The sequence below is a fragment of the Amia ocellicauda genome, chromosome 4, assembly GCF_036373705.1.
Source record: "Amia ocellicauda isolate fAmiCal2 chromosome 4, fAmiCal2.hap1, whole genome shotgun sequence".
In the NCBI taxonomy this organism is placed as follows: Eukaryota; Metazoa; Chordata; class Actinopteri; order Amiiformes; family Amiidae; genus Amia; species Amia ocellicauda.
Genome location: NC_089853.1, coordinates 55,347,317 through 55,364,472, shown reverse-complemented (window position 1 = coordinate 55,364,472; position 17,156 = coordinate 55,347,317). Strand labels below are relative to the sequence as shown.

The window sequence follows — 17,156 nt, the reverse complement described above, 5'->3', positions numbered from 1 at the left end:
TGACCAATTTTATTGCTTCTTTAATCAGCACAACAGTTTTCAGCTGTGTTAACATAATTGCAAAAGGGTTTTCTAAAGATCAATTAGCCTTTTAAAATGATAAACTTGGATTAGCAAATACAATGTGCTATTGGAACACAGGATTGATGGTTGCTGATAATGGGCCTCTGTACACCTATGCAGATATTCCATTACAAATCAGCCATTTCCAGCTACAATAGTTATTTACAACATTAACAATGTCTACACTGTATTTCTGATCAATTTGATGTTATTTTAATGGACAAAAAATGTGCTTTGCATTAGAAATCAAGGACATTTCTAAGTGACCCCAAACTTTTGAACAGTAGTTTATAGGGAAGAACTGTGACTGGATCTCTTCTGGTGTAATGGATGATACATAGCTAAATTTCTAAATGTCTACACTATTTGAAAGACTCTCACAATGTTTTGTGTGCCAGTCCATCAGTGCATCTCAAATTCTAGTAAATGTGTTTAGTTGTGTTTATCTTCTAGGCAGGCTGCTGTACATTAGCTCTCAAAAGTATTCACCCCCCTTGGACTTTTCCACGTTTCATTTCATTCAGGGCTTTCAATACATAAAAAAATGTGATCAGTGGCAAAAACCACAACACAGTGGAAAAGTCCAAGGGTGTGAATACTTTTGAGAGCCACTGTATGTGTTATTTTCTTCTGTATTTCATTTCATGCCTGCTGATCTTTTCACAAAACTGAACTTCATGCACATTTTATCCAGACTTGCCTAAAAGCCCTGAGTAAGTTTACTCCTTCATAAGGAAAATATGCCTGTTTTTGTACTGACATTATAGTTTGACCTTTTGAGAGTGTAGTCTTTGCAAAGATCCATCATGCTCAGTCTGCCACGTGAATGTCATCAGGGGACACTGAAGATTCTAACTAAACAATGATACTCGTACTTCTGCTTTTGATCCCCCTGTGTTATTTATTGGGTCAAGATGTCATTCGGGATCCAGGCCAGAAGTTGGCCTTGAAGATGCCAGTGCAGTTCTATGAATGTAAAGCAGCATGTCTGCTAAGATAATAGAATGTTATCTGATTTGAAAAACATTTTTAATGCTGTCTTTTATTTTAGGACTTTCATTCAACAACATTCTACAAAACAAAATTAGTTTTAAAGATTTGTGGAGCTTAGAGAGTTTACACTAAAACAAAACGGTTTCAATTTAACTGTACACAAGACTGTCTTCTGTCCAGGTAGTGGTTAAACAGCACACAAATGGAAGAAAGTTGTGGGACATGGCAAAACTTGGCTTGCCTCTTTATGGTTGGAGTTGACAGTTCCAAACCCATTCTTACTAAAGGCTTGTTAATGACAGTGGAAGAAATGCAAGAAGAATCCCTAAGTCCAGGATTCTTAAAGTATTTATTGCTTTGTTCCAAGTAATACATGATTCTTTGTCCTTGGCAATAGCTGAAACACAGATTCTGAATTCCAAAAAGAACGAATTGATTTTAGCTACTATACATGGCCAAGCATGCAAATTGTGGATGCTGTAACTTTCCTAATCAAAGTTTCGGCCGCTTGTCTGCAACTAAACGAGAAGTGTTTTTTTGTTTTATTTTAATACGAATTGAACAGCATCTTTCCCATTGTCATTTGCTTGGAAATTGATAGCGCACACACTTGGATTTGACACCTGCTCACTCATCACACAGTTAAAAGGAGGAGTCTGATACGTGACCGCTTGTCAATATGCTGCGTAGTGAAGCGTGACTGCAAATTCATAAGGGTAGCGACCTTGTTCTGCAAAAAGAAAAAATTATCATCTTTATGGTCTGTGAGATCAGTGATAAATTACATTCACAAGTTACTCTGTTGTTCCTCAAGGGACTTCTGTTAGATGATCACATAGCCTTTGAATGCTTAATGTTGACACTAACCTTTTTTTTTTCCCTTCCCTTCCCCCTTCTTCAATTCCTCCATAGCTATATCTACGAGCTATTCAAGCAAGTGCAACTTACATTCGACACAAAATCATCCATTTTGGAAGCACTGGAACAGATAACTGGATATTTAGCTGGGCGTAAGTTGTTTCTCTGTCTGTATGTGCTTGATTCCTTATATTTCTACTTGCACCTGGAAAGCCTATTTTTAATTGTTGTCCAAAGAAGAATTGACTGAATTTTAATTTTTTTGATAATGGAAGCTCATATCACTGATGTGGAAATTAGTTAATTTCTAAGGCACACAGAACCCCTATTGATATGAGAAGACAATAATTTGTAATAGTGAAGCCTTTAACACACTAATAGCTGCTGCAGGACAGACAATTCCACTTTCGAAATGTTCAGCAATAATGTTCTTTTATAGGCCTGCTCCCCTTACATTCTTGTATGAGTTATTGCTGAATGTACAGTACTCATCTCGATTACTGTACTTCTTAGATGTGCTTCCAATAACCTTTACAGTAGCAGCCACACTATACGAGTGCCACAAGGCATGGTTTTATTAACTCTGAGGGGATTCTGAGAGGGAAAAACTCCTTTTTGTTAACTCATGTATGTCAGGCTAGGTGTTTATTTGCACTGTTGCAGAATATGAATGTGGTGTTTATTTCATCTCATTGTTTTTTAATTGTTCTTGGCAGGTGTCGATGACAAAGTTCATAGACCCTTTGGTATGAATCATGTTGGCAATAATGCATTGAGTGTTCCTTAGAGCATTATTCCCACTGATTATGCACAGAACATGTTGACGTGCTTGGTTTCTTAAATTACAACTTGTGTGCATTTCTTTGGAACCAAAGAACTTGGCTTTTCTGCAGTGAGATCAGACTCAAGATCTTGCCTTGGCAGCTCTTTTAGACTTATCATTACAGATGAAAACTGGGGTGAATCAAAGCACACAAGTTTAGAGCGATCACCTTATGATGATGCAGAGCAATGCAGTCAATATATTTGAAGATGCTTTTTAGTTTTTCTATTTTGTTTTTAATGCTGTAGGAGCTGGCATTTTTACAAACACAACAGGACTACAGAAGCTTGCAGACATTATCCAGGTAAGAAAGATCTGATGGGATAATTTTAATATAGCAAGTTTCTCTTCACACGCGTGCGCACACGCACACAGTCTTTTGTCCAGTTATTTGTGCTCTTCAGGGTCACAGTATGTATGTTTTAGTTCTCCACCCTTAGATCACATTTGAAGCTTGATCAGCACTGGTAATCATTTCTACAGGGACATTTGCTGACTGTATTAGAATATGTGCTTATAAAGAGTGGGGCATCATTTAAAAAATAGTTTAAACCTGTTGCTTCAAATGTGACTATTTTGTCAGAGATTAAGTGTACGTTTCATGTGTGTATGTGCTGATTTTAACAAGACCGGAATCATGTGATGGAACGATCACCATGTGCGATTTATAGATTACTCTCAATAAGATAAACATGAATAATGTTAAGCAACTTTTTTTTTTTTTTTCCTTGGCTTATAAGGAATATTTAAATCTGCAGAGCTTTTTTGGTAATTCATTTGGCACATTTTCTAAATTATCTCAATTTTGTTTTCATTTGTTGTTAGTCAGAACATTGGGATTTCTTGAGAATTGAGTGAGTGTTGGTCTCTTCAGTATCTTGTGTACATTGTTCAACCATACACACAAGACCTGTTTTGTAGAATTCTTGCACTTTGCCTTTTACTGTGGCTCTAGATTGTGTTCAGTTCAGATCCAGTAGAGGGAGCTCAAGGATCTGAAGTGGAGAGCATTGCTAAACATTACAAGGTTTGTGTACTTTTTCATTACCCCCTTTGTCATCTGTTTTGAATTGCGTTTCCAGTATGTATAAAAGGACTTCACATATCTTTGTACTTAACTGTGTATTTAATATCTTAAATTATATAGTTTTGAAAAGTCTTAAAAGCATCCTTTTAGTCATTAATAACAAAGTTTTGTGTTTTTTTTAAGTTTTGTTTTTATTCTGTTTCACTGTTTAAGTGTCTGTTCTCCACAGGAACTACACATGTTGTGATTCTCTGTTTTAACAGGTGCATATCCATCGAGATACCAGCTTTCAGAAAAAGAAACAGACCACTGATATTTGGTCATCATCTTCCTATAAAAAACAAGGTATGATTATTATTCTGGTTAAGTTTATGGTTAAGTTGTAATTAATGTCACCCACACAAGTGACCTTTTGTCAGTTAACTGGGAGACTGCTGCCATAAAATGTGGACATCTTAGCCAAAGTAAGCAGAAACTTAGTTAAAATTATAAGAAGAAAAATAAAAAAATCCCAGAAGAAGAAGAATGTATTCCCAGCTTGAAAAGGAAATTTAAATAAACTGGGTTTTGTTACCAACAGGCTTTCATTCTGTATAAGTATCTGAGGATTTCTCAGTGCCTTTGGTGGCTGGCATCTCAAGGCCCTATACAATAATAACACAAAAAACATATTACATGCCCTCATGGTTGAATTTAAAGTTTACAGTTTTTGTATTGGTTTGCATGAAAGTTAAAGGGCAGAAACCTGTGGCTCATGAATGGGTACTGTGTGTTGTTTTCTAGGGAATGTCCTGAGTTACTGGTGCTTCTCCCCAGGATTCAGTATGCAGGAACTGGTGCGGCAGGGGGTCCGCTCCATCATCCTCACCAGCGGCACCCTCTCCCCTCTCTCTTCCTTCACCTCCGAGATGCAAATGTTAGTCCTTTTTGCCAATACTTCTGGCCCCTCTTGAGTTCACACACACATTGTCTTGGTGCCGTGCTGAGAACTTGGACAGTAAAACTATTATGAATAAAAAAAGATCTTGGGAAATCTGTGGTATGACAGGTACAATGTTCAAGTGGATTTGTTAGAATATGGATGTTATGTGTATGTATGTGTTCGTACCATCAATATCGGCCTGTGTGGATCCACTGCTGGATGAGGCTACCCACAACATTTCTACTTGCTTTGATCTTTTCCAAGTCACGCCTGCAAATTGTACGATTTCATCTTCCCATCTTCTTCTGGGTCTTTTTTCATCCCTTGGAATCTATTCAATAACTTCCTTTGTCCATCTCTGATCTGTTCTTCTTGCATTGTGTCTGGTCCATTGCCATTTTAACATTTTCACTTTCAATTCTGTTGTTTATTTTGGTTTGTTCTCAGATCCATTCATTTATTTTTGTCTTTCCATGGTCCTGTGTCATCTGCCATTTCTGTGTCACTTTTGTGTTTAGTGACCAGGTTTCACATCCATAAGTGAGCACAGGTAGTATGCATTGATCAAATACTTTTCTTTTGGGGCAAGTGGTACATTTCCTTTCAGCAGCGTTCTGTTTGCTCGAGATGCACTCCATCCTATTTTAACTCTTCTTTTGATTTCCTTTATAATATCTGCACTGATTGGTTGTCCAGGGTAGACCTAAATTTTGATAGCTTTAGTATCCATTGATCTACTTCAGTTTTCTTAGTTATTAATCTATCTGAGCAGTTCTTAAAGGGTTATTGACGAGCAAGCGGTATAATCTGAAAGAAGAGATCTCTCGGTTTAAGAAACATTTTAAAAAGTATACACCGATCAGCCATAACATTTTGACCTGCCTAATATTGTGTAGGTCCCCCTTTTGCTGCCAAAACAGCCTTGACCTGTCGAGGCATGGACTCCACTAAACTTCTGAAGGTGTGCTGTGGTATCTGGCACCAACACGTTAGCAGCAGATCCTTTAAGTCCTGTAAGTTGTGAGGTGGGGCCTCCACGGATCGGACTTGTTTGTCCAGTACATCCCACAGATGCTCAATTGGATTGAGATCTGGGGAATTTGAAGGCCAAGTCAACACCTTGAACTCTTGAGTCATCAGACCAGGCCACCTTCTTCCATTGCTCTGTGGTCCAGTTCTGATGCTCACGTGCCCATTGTAGCGCTTTTGGCAGTGGACAGGGGTCAGCATGGGCACCCTGACTGGTCTGTGGCTACGCAACCCCATACACAATAAACTGTGATGCACTGTGTGTTCTGATACCTTTCTATCAGAACCAGCATGAACCTTTTCAGCAATTTGAGCTACAGTAGCTCGTCTGTTGGATCAGACCACAAGGGCCAGCCTTCGCTCCCCACGTGCATCAGTGAGCCTTGGCCGCCCATGACCCTGTCGCCGGTTCACCGCTTTTCCTTCCTTGGACCACTTTTGATAGGTACTGACCCTTGCAGACCAGGAACACCCCACAAGAGCTGCAGTTTTGGAGATGCTCTGACCCAGTCGTCTAGCCATCACAATTCGGCCCTTGTCAAAGTCGCTCAGATCCTTACGCTTGCCCATTTTTCCTGCTTCTAACACAACAACTTTGAGGACAAAATGTTCATTTGCTGCCTAACATATCCCACCCACTGACAGGTGCCATGATAACGAGATTATCGGTGTTATTCACTTCACCTGTTAGTGGTCATAATGTTATGGCTGATATTACACACAGCTCTGGAAGAAAGGAAGAGACCACTGCAAATGTTTCTTAAATCAGCATCTCTACATGTATGGCAGCCATTCCATTCCATTCGTATTTTTATTTGGAATTTGGGAGAAATGTCAGTAGTTTTATAGAATAAAAGAAAAATGTTCATTTTACCCAAACACGTATCTATAAATCGTTAAACCAGAGAAACTGATCATTTTGCAGTGGTCTCAATTTTTTTCAGAGCTGTGTGTGTATATATATATATATATATATATATATATATATATATATATATATATATATATATATATATATATATAATTGCATTGTATTGGTTGTATTGTTTATTTTTTTAATTAAATGTTTAGTTTTTCTGATCTCAATTCAGACCCTTTCCAGTTTCCCTGGAAAACCCTCATGTGATTGAGAAACATCAAATTTTTGTTGGCATTGTCCCAAAGGGGCCGGACAGTGTTCAGCTGAGTTCAGCCTTTGACAGAAGGTAAACAAACAACTCAATTATATATCAAGCTGCCAATCATTGCAAATGTGTTAAATTGGTGTTTTTTTTTTTGTTTTTTTGTTTTTTGTGTTAAGATATAACGTTATGTCTTTTTTTAAAAGGTTTTTACCCGATTACATGGCATCTTTGGGAAATACTGTTGGTAAGAATATTATAACAATAATTTACATCTATTTATACTATTTCATAATCACCTTAGCTAGAAAATTTGTAGTTCTCAATCTAGCCATCCAAACATGCACATTTGGGCTGTTCTCGTTTTTGCATCGCAAAGCCACAGTGTGAACAGCGGAGATAGGCACTGTGACACAGAAATGAAGGGGCTATCACTATATCACTGTTAACCCACAGGTACGCTGATGTACGCTGTTATGTGTGCAGGTCAGGAAGCTTACTGAAATGTCAAGTAATACATATGTGCTGCCTCTTAGAAGTGCCTACACAGTCAGAGCACAGTTCTAATCAGCCATCTCTAGACCAGTGGTCCTCAGCCCTGGTCCTTCAGACACATGTCCAGCCGAGTTCTCAATTACTTCATTGAACTAATCATTTGTGGAATTTGACATTTTGTTAAAATTCAACATTATTCCTGTTTACAATTATTAATAAACTCTTATTAGGCAAAGTATTAGGTCAGTTATGTAACCGAGAGCTCAGATGGGACAAAACCTAGCAGGATGTTGGGTCTCTGGGACAAGGGTTGAGATCCACTGCTCTGGACTGAAGAGCCCAGTCAGTTTGTGTGCAGCCACCTTACTTGTTTTGCTTTTGATCTTCTTATGGAAATTGTTATATATACTTATGCCCTTTTGGTAAGGAACAAATAAAGTGTAATCTTTTTTCTTTTGTATTTATTCCTTTTCAGTAAACCTTGGGCGCATAGTTCCTCATGGCCTATTGGTTTTCTTTCCATCATATCCTGTCATGGATAAGACCATTGAATACTGGAGGGTAAATATTTGTTTTACCTATTTAAAATGATAAAAAAAAAGCATTCAATGGAATTTTGCAATATGATGTCATTTAATTTTCCTTTAATTTAGGAGAAGGGACACAGTAATCGGATAGAAGATATCAAACCAATGTTTGTAGAACCCAAGGGCAAAGGAACGTTCAATGAGGTTTGGCTTTTTGGAGGGGTTTCCTTATTTCTTTTGCTCACACCTTTATGCATGACAGCTCACATAAAAAAATAACAATATCAGCTTACAAGTATGTGTTTGAAATGTGTTTCAAAGAAGTTCATAATAATAACAACAATAATAATAACTCTGGTACAATATAAATGCTTTTTTCCCCTGTGAAATTTGTTTAACCATATAGATTGACTGCATACATGTTGTTCTCTGGATCTAGGTGATTGATGGCTATTATAACAAAGTGATTGATCCGAAACTGAATGGAGCCAGCTTCTTTGCTGTATGCCGAGGAAAGGTATGCTCCAGTAATGTCCTTTTTTTTAAATGTAGTATTTTATTTTGACATATGCAGATTAAAAACTTCTGGTGAACTTTCTTCATCCTCTGATCAACAAATGGCAAGAGTTCAGTTCTTGCCCTACCGTTTTCTGTGTTTGCCAAGTCACTGGTGTAAACCGGTCCCCTCTGCATGTGTTCAATGTCTGTTTGATTTGTGGTGAATGCCTGGGTTCTAGCCTTCTAGCCGATGTAGAATGTCAACACAGTTGGATGTGCATTATTTGGATTATTTTCCTGCTTTTAGGATATGCGAGTTATATGGGCTATGCTGAGTTTCAGATCACTATTGCTGCTGTCAGTGGTGGCTGGTCCCCACGGCTAATGGTCTGTTTTGTATATAGGCCAGCGAAGGACTGGATTTTGCAGACGCTAACGGCAGAGGAGTCATCATCACAGGCCTTCCTTTCCCCCCTAGAATGGATCCCCGGGTCATCTTAAAAATGCAGTTTCTTGAAGAAATGCGAAGGAAGGCATCTGGTGGTGTAAAGGTAATTCTGAAGAGAAATTTTAATATTATTTTATAATATTTTTGGGTCATGATTAATTTCAACCTAGTTTTTATATATACAGTGCATCCTGAAAGTATTCACAGCGCTTCACTTTTTCCACATTTTGTTATGTTACAGCATTATTCGAAAATTGATTAAATTCATTATTTTCTTTGAAATTCTACAAACAATACCCCATAATGACAACATGAAAGAAGTTTGTTTGAAAGCTTTGCAAATTTATTAAAAATAAAAAACAAAAAAAGCACATGTATTCACAGCCTTTGCTCAATACTTTGTTAAAGCACCTTTGGCACCAATTACAGCCTCAAGTCTTTTGAGTATTTCAAACAAACTTCTTTCACGTCGTCATTATGGGTTATTGTTTGTTGAATTTGAGGAAAATAATGAATTTAATCCATTTTGGAATAAGGCTGTGACATAACAAAATGTGGAAAAAGTGAAGCGCTGTGAATACTTTCCGGATGCACTGTATATATATATATTCCACCCTATCGTTTCCCTTTCTGTGAATTAGATTTTGCTTGTATAACTGCTGATTTGATATTTTTAACACTGAGTTGCTGACATTGCTCATTTAAAGTTTAGTATGACTCAGCAGGGACTCTCTGGATGTAGGGTGCTGTCCCGCAAAAGAGTTAAATAAGAGATTGTGTAAGAGGAAAGAGTGAACCAAATTGTGAGATATATATATATATAGACACACACACACACAACAAAAATATTGAAACGCAGCAATGTAAAGTGTTGGGCCCATTTTTCATAAACTGAATTAATCCCAGAAATTATTTCTCACATTTTGTGAACACATTTGTTGCATCCCTGTTAGTGATCATTTCTCCTTTGCCAAGATAATCCATCCAACTGATCTATCAATAATGATTCAATTTGGAATGTTTCTGCTGACATTTTGACCACAGCAATTGCCCCAGAGAAGGGGAGAGTGAAATTCTACTGTATAATTTAACTTCATTTTTTTTTTTTTTTTTTTGCTAAACATGCAGAGACCTGACCTTAAGTTATAGGTACCTTTTCATTCACTTTTATGAAATGGTCTGCATGTGTACAAACTTCACCTGCATCCAGCCCCCATGCCTGCCCCCGATTTACTAGTTTTTGTAATATTGTTCATTTTCTGTTATTAATCAAAATATTATCAAATAATGTGTTGGCACCAATGTACAGAGAATTATTATCATCAATGGCAGAGATCATCATAGTTATCAAAGAAGAAACTTAAGATTCCACAATATAGCACTATATCATTGCCATATCAGAATCTCTATTTATTCATTTAATTTATTTATTTCTTATATTCTCTATTTTTCCTGTGCCCGAATATAACGTATTACAGGCATAACACAATTTATTAGAAATCCTATTTTGTTGTGGAAATATATATTTCAAAGACCATAATAAGTGGTGATAATAGCTACATTTTTGTATGATTTTTACTTTTTTATTTATGTGTGATGTTGGTGTTATCTGAGGAACCCTGAGACTTTATGCAAGTGTCTGTGTGTGTCTAGTATCTGTCAGGACAGGAGTGGTACAGGCAGCAGGCATCCCGTGCCGTCAATCAAGCCATCGGCAGAGTCATCAGGCATCGGGAAGACTTTGGTGCTATATTTCTGTGTGACCACAGGTCAGCAATACAATTATTATACTTATTTTCCAGTTTCTTTGAATCTCACCGTGGTAATGTGAAAGGGGCTGGAGATAGAATAGAAAAACGCTGAGCAGGTGTAAGTAATCATTGTTAAATCATGTCTAAATGGATACATCACTACTAGGTTGTTTGACTTTTGGGTCATTTGACATTGCGGCCAGTGATTTTAATTATATAGCTCAGGAGATTTTCTGTCTGAGAGCAGCTTCAATTTGTCTCTCCATTTCAGGTTCATGGGCACAGACGCTCGCTCCCAGTTACCCTCTTGGGTTCGCCCCTATGTTCGAGTGTATGACAACTTTGGACACATGATCCGAGACGTGGCGCAGTTTTTCAGGGTTGCCCAGAAAATTGTAAGTAGAAAAATAATGTACATCCGCATAATTTCAGTTGAGAAACATAATTTTCATGGTATGTTTAAATGAATGTTCACATTTGTGGAGTCATATAGATACTCTTTACTGAAATAGAGCTTTTCTGTTGTGTTGCAGGTGTATATGTGTCTGTGTATATAAAGTTTAGTAGTGACCTGTATCTGTATGCAACAAGACAGACCAGGATGTAAATGGACTTTGTTTGAAAGCTATGCAGAAAATATTTAATTCTAAAAAGTCTCGTCACTCTGACCTCAAGCCTCTTATAAGATGCATGTGTCCTTTTGCTTTTAAATAATCATTACATACTCAGGATTAAATCTTCAAAAGGTATAAAAACTGTGCTTTTAACCACAATATTACACATGCTTTAATTACAAGCATTGGTGATGTGTCTGTTGGTTCAGAGAGAGAAGCATATTACCTAACTTGGAAACTTTAGAATTTTAACTTCCTCTTTGCTGATTTTGCTTTTACATAATTTTTAAACTTGACATTTTTTTGATGAAGTGGTTTTCTGTATGGCCGGATATGATGTCTCCATATGGGGAGTTTTGTGTGTCTACTAAAACTTTCTATTAAAAACTGAAAAGTTTCCAAGAGTTACCAAAAACTCTGTTTTTTCATTTATTTCGAAGTAAGTATGTTAGTTTTTGTTAATGTTTTAGTTCTTTCTTTGTGTATTATTATTATTATTATTATTATTTTTATTTCTTGGCAGACGCCCTTATCCAGGGCGACTTACAACATAAGTGCAAAAATACAGAGAAGTACAAGGCATCAATAAACATAGCAATTCAAAATAATACATTTTACAAATTACAATTACAATTACAAAGTACAGTAAGAGACTTCCTACATCCTGGACGGTGAAAGCTAAGTGCTGTCAAGATGTAGGGTTACAGACGATGGCTACGGGAAAGGGAGCAAGGAGGAAAACAATCAAGAATGCTAGGAGCATAATAAGCTGAAGTGCTATCTAGCAGGGATAGAGGAATAATATTACAAGTGCTGTCGGAAGAGATTCGTCTTGAGTAAGCACCGGAATGAGGTCAAGGACTCTGCTGTTTTGACTTCGGTGGGCAGGTCGTTCCACCACTTAGGGGCCAGGGATGAGAAGGAGCGGGCTCTGTAGGAAGGAGAGTGGAGAGGAGGCAGAGTTAGCCTTCTGGCACTGGAGGAGCGCAGTGGTCTGGAGGGGATGTATGGAGAGACGAGTGACTGAAGGTAGCTTGGTGCAGTGTGGTCAAGACAGCGGTAGGTGAGGGTCAAAGTCTTGAACTGAATGCGTGCCGCTATCGGGAGCCAGTGGAGGGAGCGGAGCAGTGGAGTAGCGTGTGTGAATCGTAGCAGAGAGAATACCAGACGAGCTGCAGCGTTCTGGATGAGCTGGAGTGGGCGGGTAGTGGATGCAGGCAGGCTGGCCAGGAGGGAGTTGCAGTAGTCCAGGCGGGGGAGGACCAGTGACTGGACGAGTAGCTGAGTTGAGTAGTCGGTGAGGAAGGGGCGGATCCAGCGTATATGTATGTGTGTGTCAGTCAAACACTCAAAAATTATAATAAAATAATGAATATATATGGGTCATTCTCCAAAAGCATGTACCACTAGTTTACACTCAAACATTGAAAAGGTCATTATCTATAATATTAATTATTAAATGCTTTATTTAAAGACATCTGTATGAAAAAAGATAATCAGCCACCCAGCTACTTTTTGTGCTAGTGGCAAGTTTTTACCACCCCCCTAGTGTTTTGATTGGAAAAAAGACTCTATACAGTTGACAAAAAGTATATAAACAATGATTTTGTGTTCTTGGTTGTCTGATCTGTTCATTTTAACATATAAACAATGTCTCCATGCATCTGCGTGTGTTCATGAGAGTCTGAATGGGTGGATGTCACATTTGTAAAACGGTGCTGTGGCCATGTTTGGGTATGTGTTTCTTGTGTTGCACAGAAAGAAGGTAGTGTACGCACATCCAGATCAGCTTGGTCCAGGTGCTGGGTATAATATAAGAAATGTAAAAGTAGAAAAGACACCCGCACTGGAATAAATGCTCCAGAGTGTTTATTATGCAACGTATCGACCTGTATGGTCTTCGTCACGCATATACATCCATGTGCCAAAGAAGGTGTAGCTATAGAAGAGACGTAATTTGCATAATTGGGTAATCACGTTACGACCTGCTTGTTTAAAATGTGCTGCCACCAGGTTCCTCTCATCCCCAGATGACATCAGCATACATGGTGATATCTCTTGCAAAACCACACGTTGTATACCTTATAAAATATCCTTGTGGATAGGCCTATGTGGGCAAAACCTTATTACGTGGATTGCCAAACATAGGAGTAAAGTTAGAATGGGGAATGAGAGGATCCACCTAACAAATGCAAATGACGTCTCTTCTATATATACACCTTCTATTTCATGTGGATGTATATGCCTGATGAAGACAATACAGGTCAAAACATTGCATAATAACCACTTGGTAAATAACTATATAAATGTTTTATTTCATTAACATATCAATTAATGTTATAATATCAGTCTAAATTATGTTTATAATGAATAAGTAAGACAGACAATAATTCTGACCCATTTTAGTTAAAAATCATAATCATGTTTGTGATGACTACAAACCATGTGACAAAATGGCGTCAAACTGCAACTTTTCGTGATCAAATTATTAATCACATGAAAACGGTAAGGATTTCACTATTGAAACTATCGTATTTATTTTTGTATGCATGCTAACAATATGTTAACGTGTATTAATGTGTTTTTTTTTTTTTTTTTTTTTTTTTTTTTTTTTTACAATTGCCAAGTTGGTGATCACCCTCATTGGTGCATGTTTTGAGAGAATGACCCATATGTATATTTACACACACGAGACGGAGAGCGCTGTCTTAACATGTCGGTCCAAAATGTCCCATAGGTGTTCAATTGGGTTGAGATCTGGTGACTGCGAAGGCCATAGCATATGATTCACAACATTTTCATATTCATCACACCATTCAGTGAGCCCTTGTGCCCTGTGGATGGGGGCATTGTCATCCTGGAAGAGACCACTCCCATCCCATCAGGATAGAAGTGTTTCACCATAGGATGAAGGTGATCGCTCAAAATAACTTTGTCATGATTTGTAGTGACCCTTCCCTCTAAGGGGACAAGTGGACCCAAACCATGCCACGAAAATGCCCCCCACAGCATAACAGAGCCTCTGGACCCCCTCACTGTAGGGGTCAAGCAGTCAGGCATGTACTATTCTCTTGGTGTCACATGCACTCGCCCACTTATTGAGAATATGGTGAAGGATGACTCATCTGACCATATCACTTTTTCCACATCTCTGTAAACCAGTGCCTGCACCACTGAACTCTCAAATGTGCATTTGTCTTTGTAATGAGGGGTTTATGCACTGCAGCCCTACTATAATACCTCTCTCTATGTAGTTTCAATGGACTGTTCTTGCTGACACAGTCTGATCACATCCTGCATTGACATTCTCAGTCATCTGGGAAAGAGTCGCTCTTACGCAACACCACTGCATTTGGAAATTGTAACTACAGTAATGGCGGCCGCTCTCGATGTGAGAGATGTGGTAGAAACTTCTCTAAAGAAGGAATATGTGTTTACCTTGGGAAAACGATTAATCTGGAGCAGTTATTAATGTACGGTGGAAAAGTGCCACACAGGATGAACTGCATGGAGCAGAAAGACGTTTAAGAGTGTTTGAAAGATCACGAAAATCCTGCTGGAGAAAGGACTGCATTGGACTGCAATAGAATGTGCCGTGACAAAATACATTCCTTCTTTTTGTTATAAATACACACAAATATGAAATATTCATCCTGGATATAAATTAAATGTCCCGATGTCAGCTCCGTGAAGTTGGGCCCCCCCACTTACAGCACAAATGATAAATTCCATATAATTCGTTTGTGCTGGTTTGTGCCTTTGAAATAAACTTTTGTGCTGCTTTGGTTTTGAAGATATTAATATTAATTTATTTATTTTCGGCGAGTGACGTCATTCAGTCCCCCCACAACATCAGAATCAAACCAAACATACCTCTTTTGTTTGTGCCATTTAAACTAATGTTTCGCTATTCTAATATTAAAGATATATCGAAATTAAATTTATAATTACATTATTTTTTCTGAAACTCCTATTGCATATGAATAACAAACACAGTAGGCTACAGTCCTAGTACTAACAGGATCGGATCCCGGCTCGCTAGATCCGGATCATGAAAAGACTTTGTACGAAGCAGATCGAGATCCGGCGGCACTGATGCGAGTGTGTGATCCGGTATTGAGCAGCGCTGCGGGACTGTGAGTCTCCTGTTAAACCAGCTGCCCGACTGCTGCTGCATCTGAATGTGGCTCTACAGCTGCAGTGAAAGAGTCAATAATACCGGCACAAACAAATTATATGGAATGTATCATTTGTGCTGTAAGTGGGTGGGCCAACTTCATGGAGCGCCCGATGTCTTGTAAATTCTCTCAATTATTTAAATGGCAGGGTTTTTAGCTCCCACCTGTTTACACTTACATCTTAAAACTATTAAAATGTTTAAAACGGAGGCTAATTTGTATGTGATCAATCCCATGAAGAATCCTATATTTTAATTATATTTGTAATCCCTCATTATCGCTATAACTATGTCGCTTTACCGACTGCAGAAATGCAAACCTTACAACCTTACAAAAGCGATTAATACAACTGATCCATTCATTACGGTGTCAGTTATTTTTAAAGGAATCCCATTCACTATAAAAGTTGATGCTACGCGCAATGTTATTGTTGAGTGACTCTTTTATTTTGCGACATTGATAAAGTTGGAGGTATACAGAGAAAACGATAGGTTATTATCATAACCCCGGTTCCCTGAAAAAGAAAGACAGCCATTACCGAATGGGAAGAGCCTTCTTACCTGCCAATCATTGAAAGCATGTACCAAAGCTGCCCTATAGGGGCCCTGCTGTCAGGAGAGACCCGTCTGTGAAAAGTCTCCTCCTGACTGCAGCTCCCTGCCGTTTCTTCATCAGTAAGATCGTCTGGCCTAGCGACCCCTGAAGGGCAATGGCTGTCTTTCTTTTTCAGGGAACCGTGGTTATGATGATAACCTATCGTTCCCTTTCAAATTGAAATACAGCCATTACCAAATTGGAAGACTATACCAGAGCTGTCACGAGTTTGGACACCTGACTAAGCCTGAATCCATAATGACAAGGATAGCAAAGCATCAGGTCGCCTGACGGCTAGCAGTTTGAAGTACCTGGGTGCCCAAGCTTGTTCAACGTTGAGGCGGTAGAACCATGTGAAGGTCTGTTGCCCGGACCAGGTCGCAGCATTGCACAGTTCTTGCAGGGTGGCACCGTGAAAAAGGGCCCACGACGTGGCTTGTCCCCTCGTTGAGTGCGCTGAGATGTGTTCAGGCATTGAGACATTAGCAGTCTCATAGGTGAGCCGGATCGCATCCACCACCCAGTGCGCCAGTCGCTGTTTTGAAACCGCCCTCCCTCTGGTGGTGGAACCTAGCAGACAAACAGCTGGTCGGATTTGCGGCTCTCCGCAGTCCTCCACATATAGCACCTGAAAGCCCGGACAGGGAAGAGTGTGTATAGTTTGCGGTCCTCATCTGATGTATGTGGAGGGGAATGGAAAGACTCGAGGAAAATAGGTTGATTTATATGAAATGCCGACACGACCTTGGGCAGGAAGGCCAGGTTTGTCCTGAGAGTGACTCTGTCGTTGCTTCCCGAGAAGATCAGGCAGGCTTTATCCACAGACAAGGCGTGAATTTCACTAATTCTCCATGCCGACATTATCGCTACAAGAAAAGCTACCTTGAGTGAGTGGAATTGGAGCTCCGTTGTGGAGATGGGCTCAAAGGGAGCACCGCTCAGTCCGTTCAGCACTGGAATTGTGTCCTTTATTGGTGGTCTCAAGCGTCTTGCACCTTTCAGAAACTGGATCGTCAGGAAATGCGCTCCTGGGGAGATTTTATCGTGACATGCCGAGATAGCAGCCAGATAAACTTTCAACGTGGATGCAGATTTCCCATCTTCAAGCAGCTGTTGCAAGAAGCACAGGATTGTCGATATGGGGCAAGACACAGGATCCATACCTCTCTCTAGACACCAGTCCTGAAAAACTGACCACTTGTAAGTATACTGGGC

At 39.0% G+C, this 17,156-nt stretch overlaps 1 protein-coding gene across 2 annotated transcripts in view; it reads left to right on the top strand.

Annotated features, from left to right (window-relative positions):
• rtel1 (regulator of telomere elongation helicase 1) overlaps positions 1–17,156 on the top strand; it is a 52,749-nt gene that overhangs the window by 20,021 nt on the left and 15,572 nt on the right. For both annotated transcript variants that reach the window (XM_066702817.1, XM_066702816.1), the window contains exons 13-25: positions 1,969–2,066; positions 2,986–3,041; positions 3,693–3,764; positions 4,028–4,109; positions 4,548–4,680; positions 6,807–6,920; positions 7,043–7,083; positions 7,807–7,892; positions 7,985–8,062; positions 8,298–8,375; positions 8,761–8,907; positions 10,458–10,573; positions 10,827–10,950. In XM_066702817.1, coding sequence (XP_066558914.1) covers positions 1,969–2,066; positions 2,986–3,041; positions 3,693–3,764; positions 4,028–4,109; positions 4,548–4,680; positions 6,807–6,920; positions 7,043–7,083; positions 7,807–7,892; positions 7,985–8,062; positions 8,298–8,375; positions 8,761–8,907; positions 10,458–10,573; positions 10,827–10,950 — 1,225 coding nt within the window. The remainder of the gene's footprint in view (positions 1–1,968; positions 2,067–2,985; positions 3,042–3,692; positions 3,765–4,027; positions 4,110–4,547; positions 4,681–6,806; positions 6,921–7,042; positions 7,084–7,806; positions 7,893–7,984; positions 8,063–8,297; positions 8,376–8,760; positions 8,908–10,457; positions 10,574–10,826; positions 10,951–17,156) is intronic.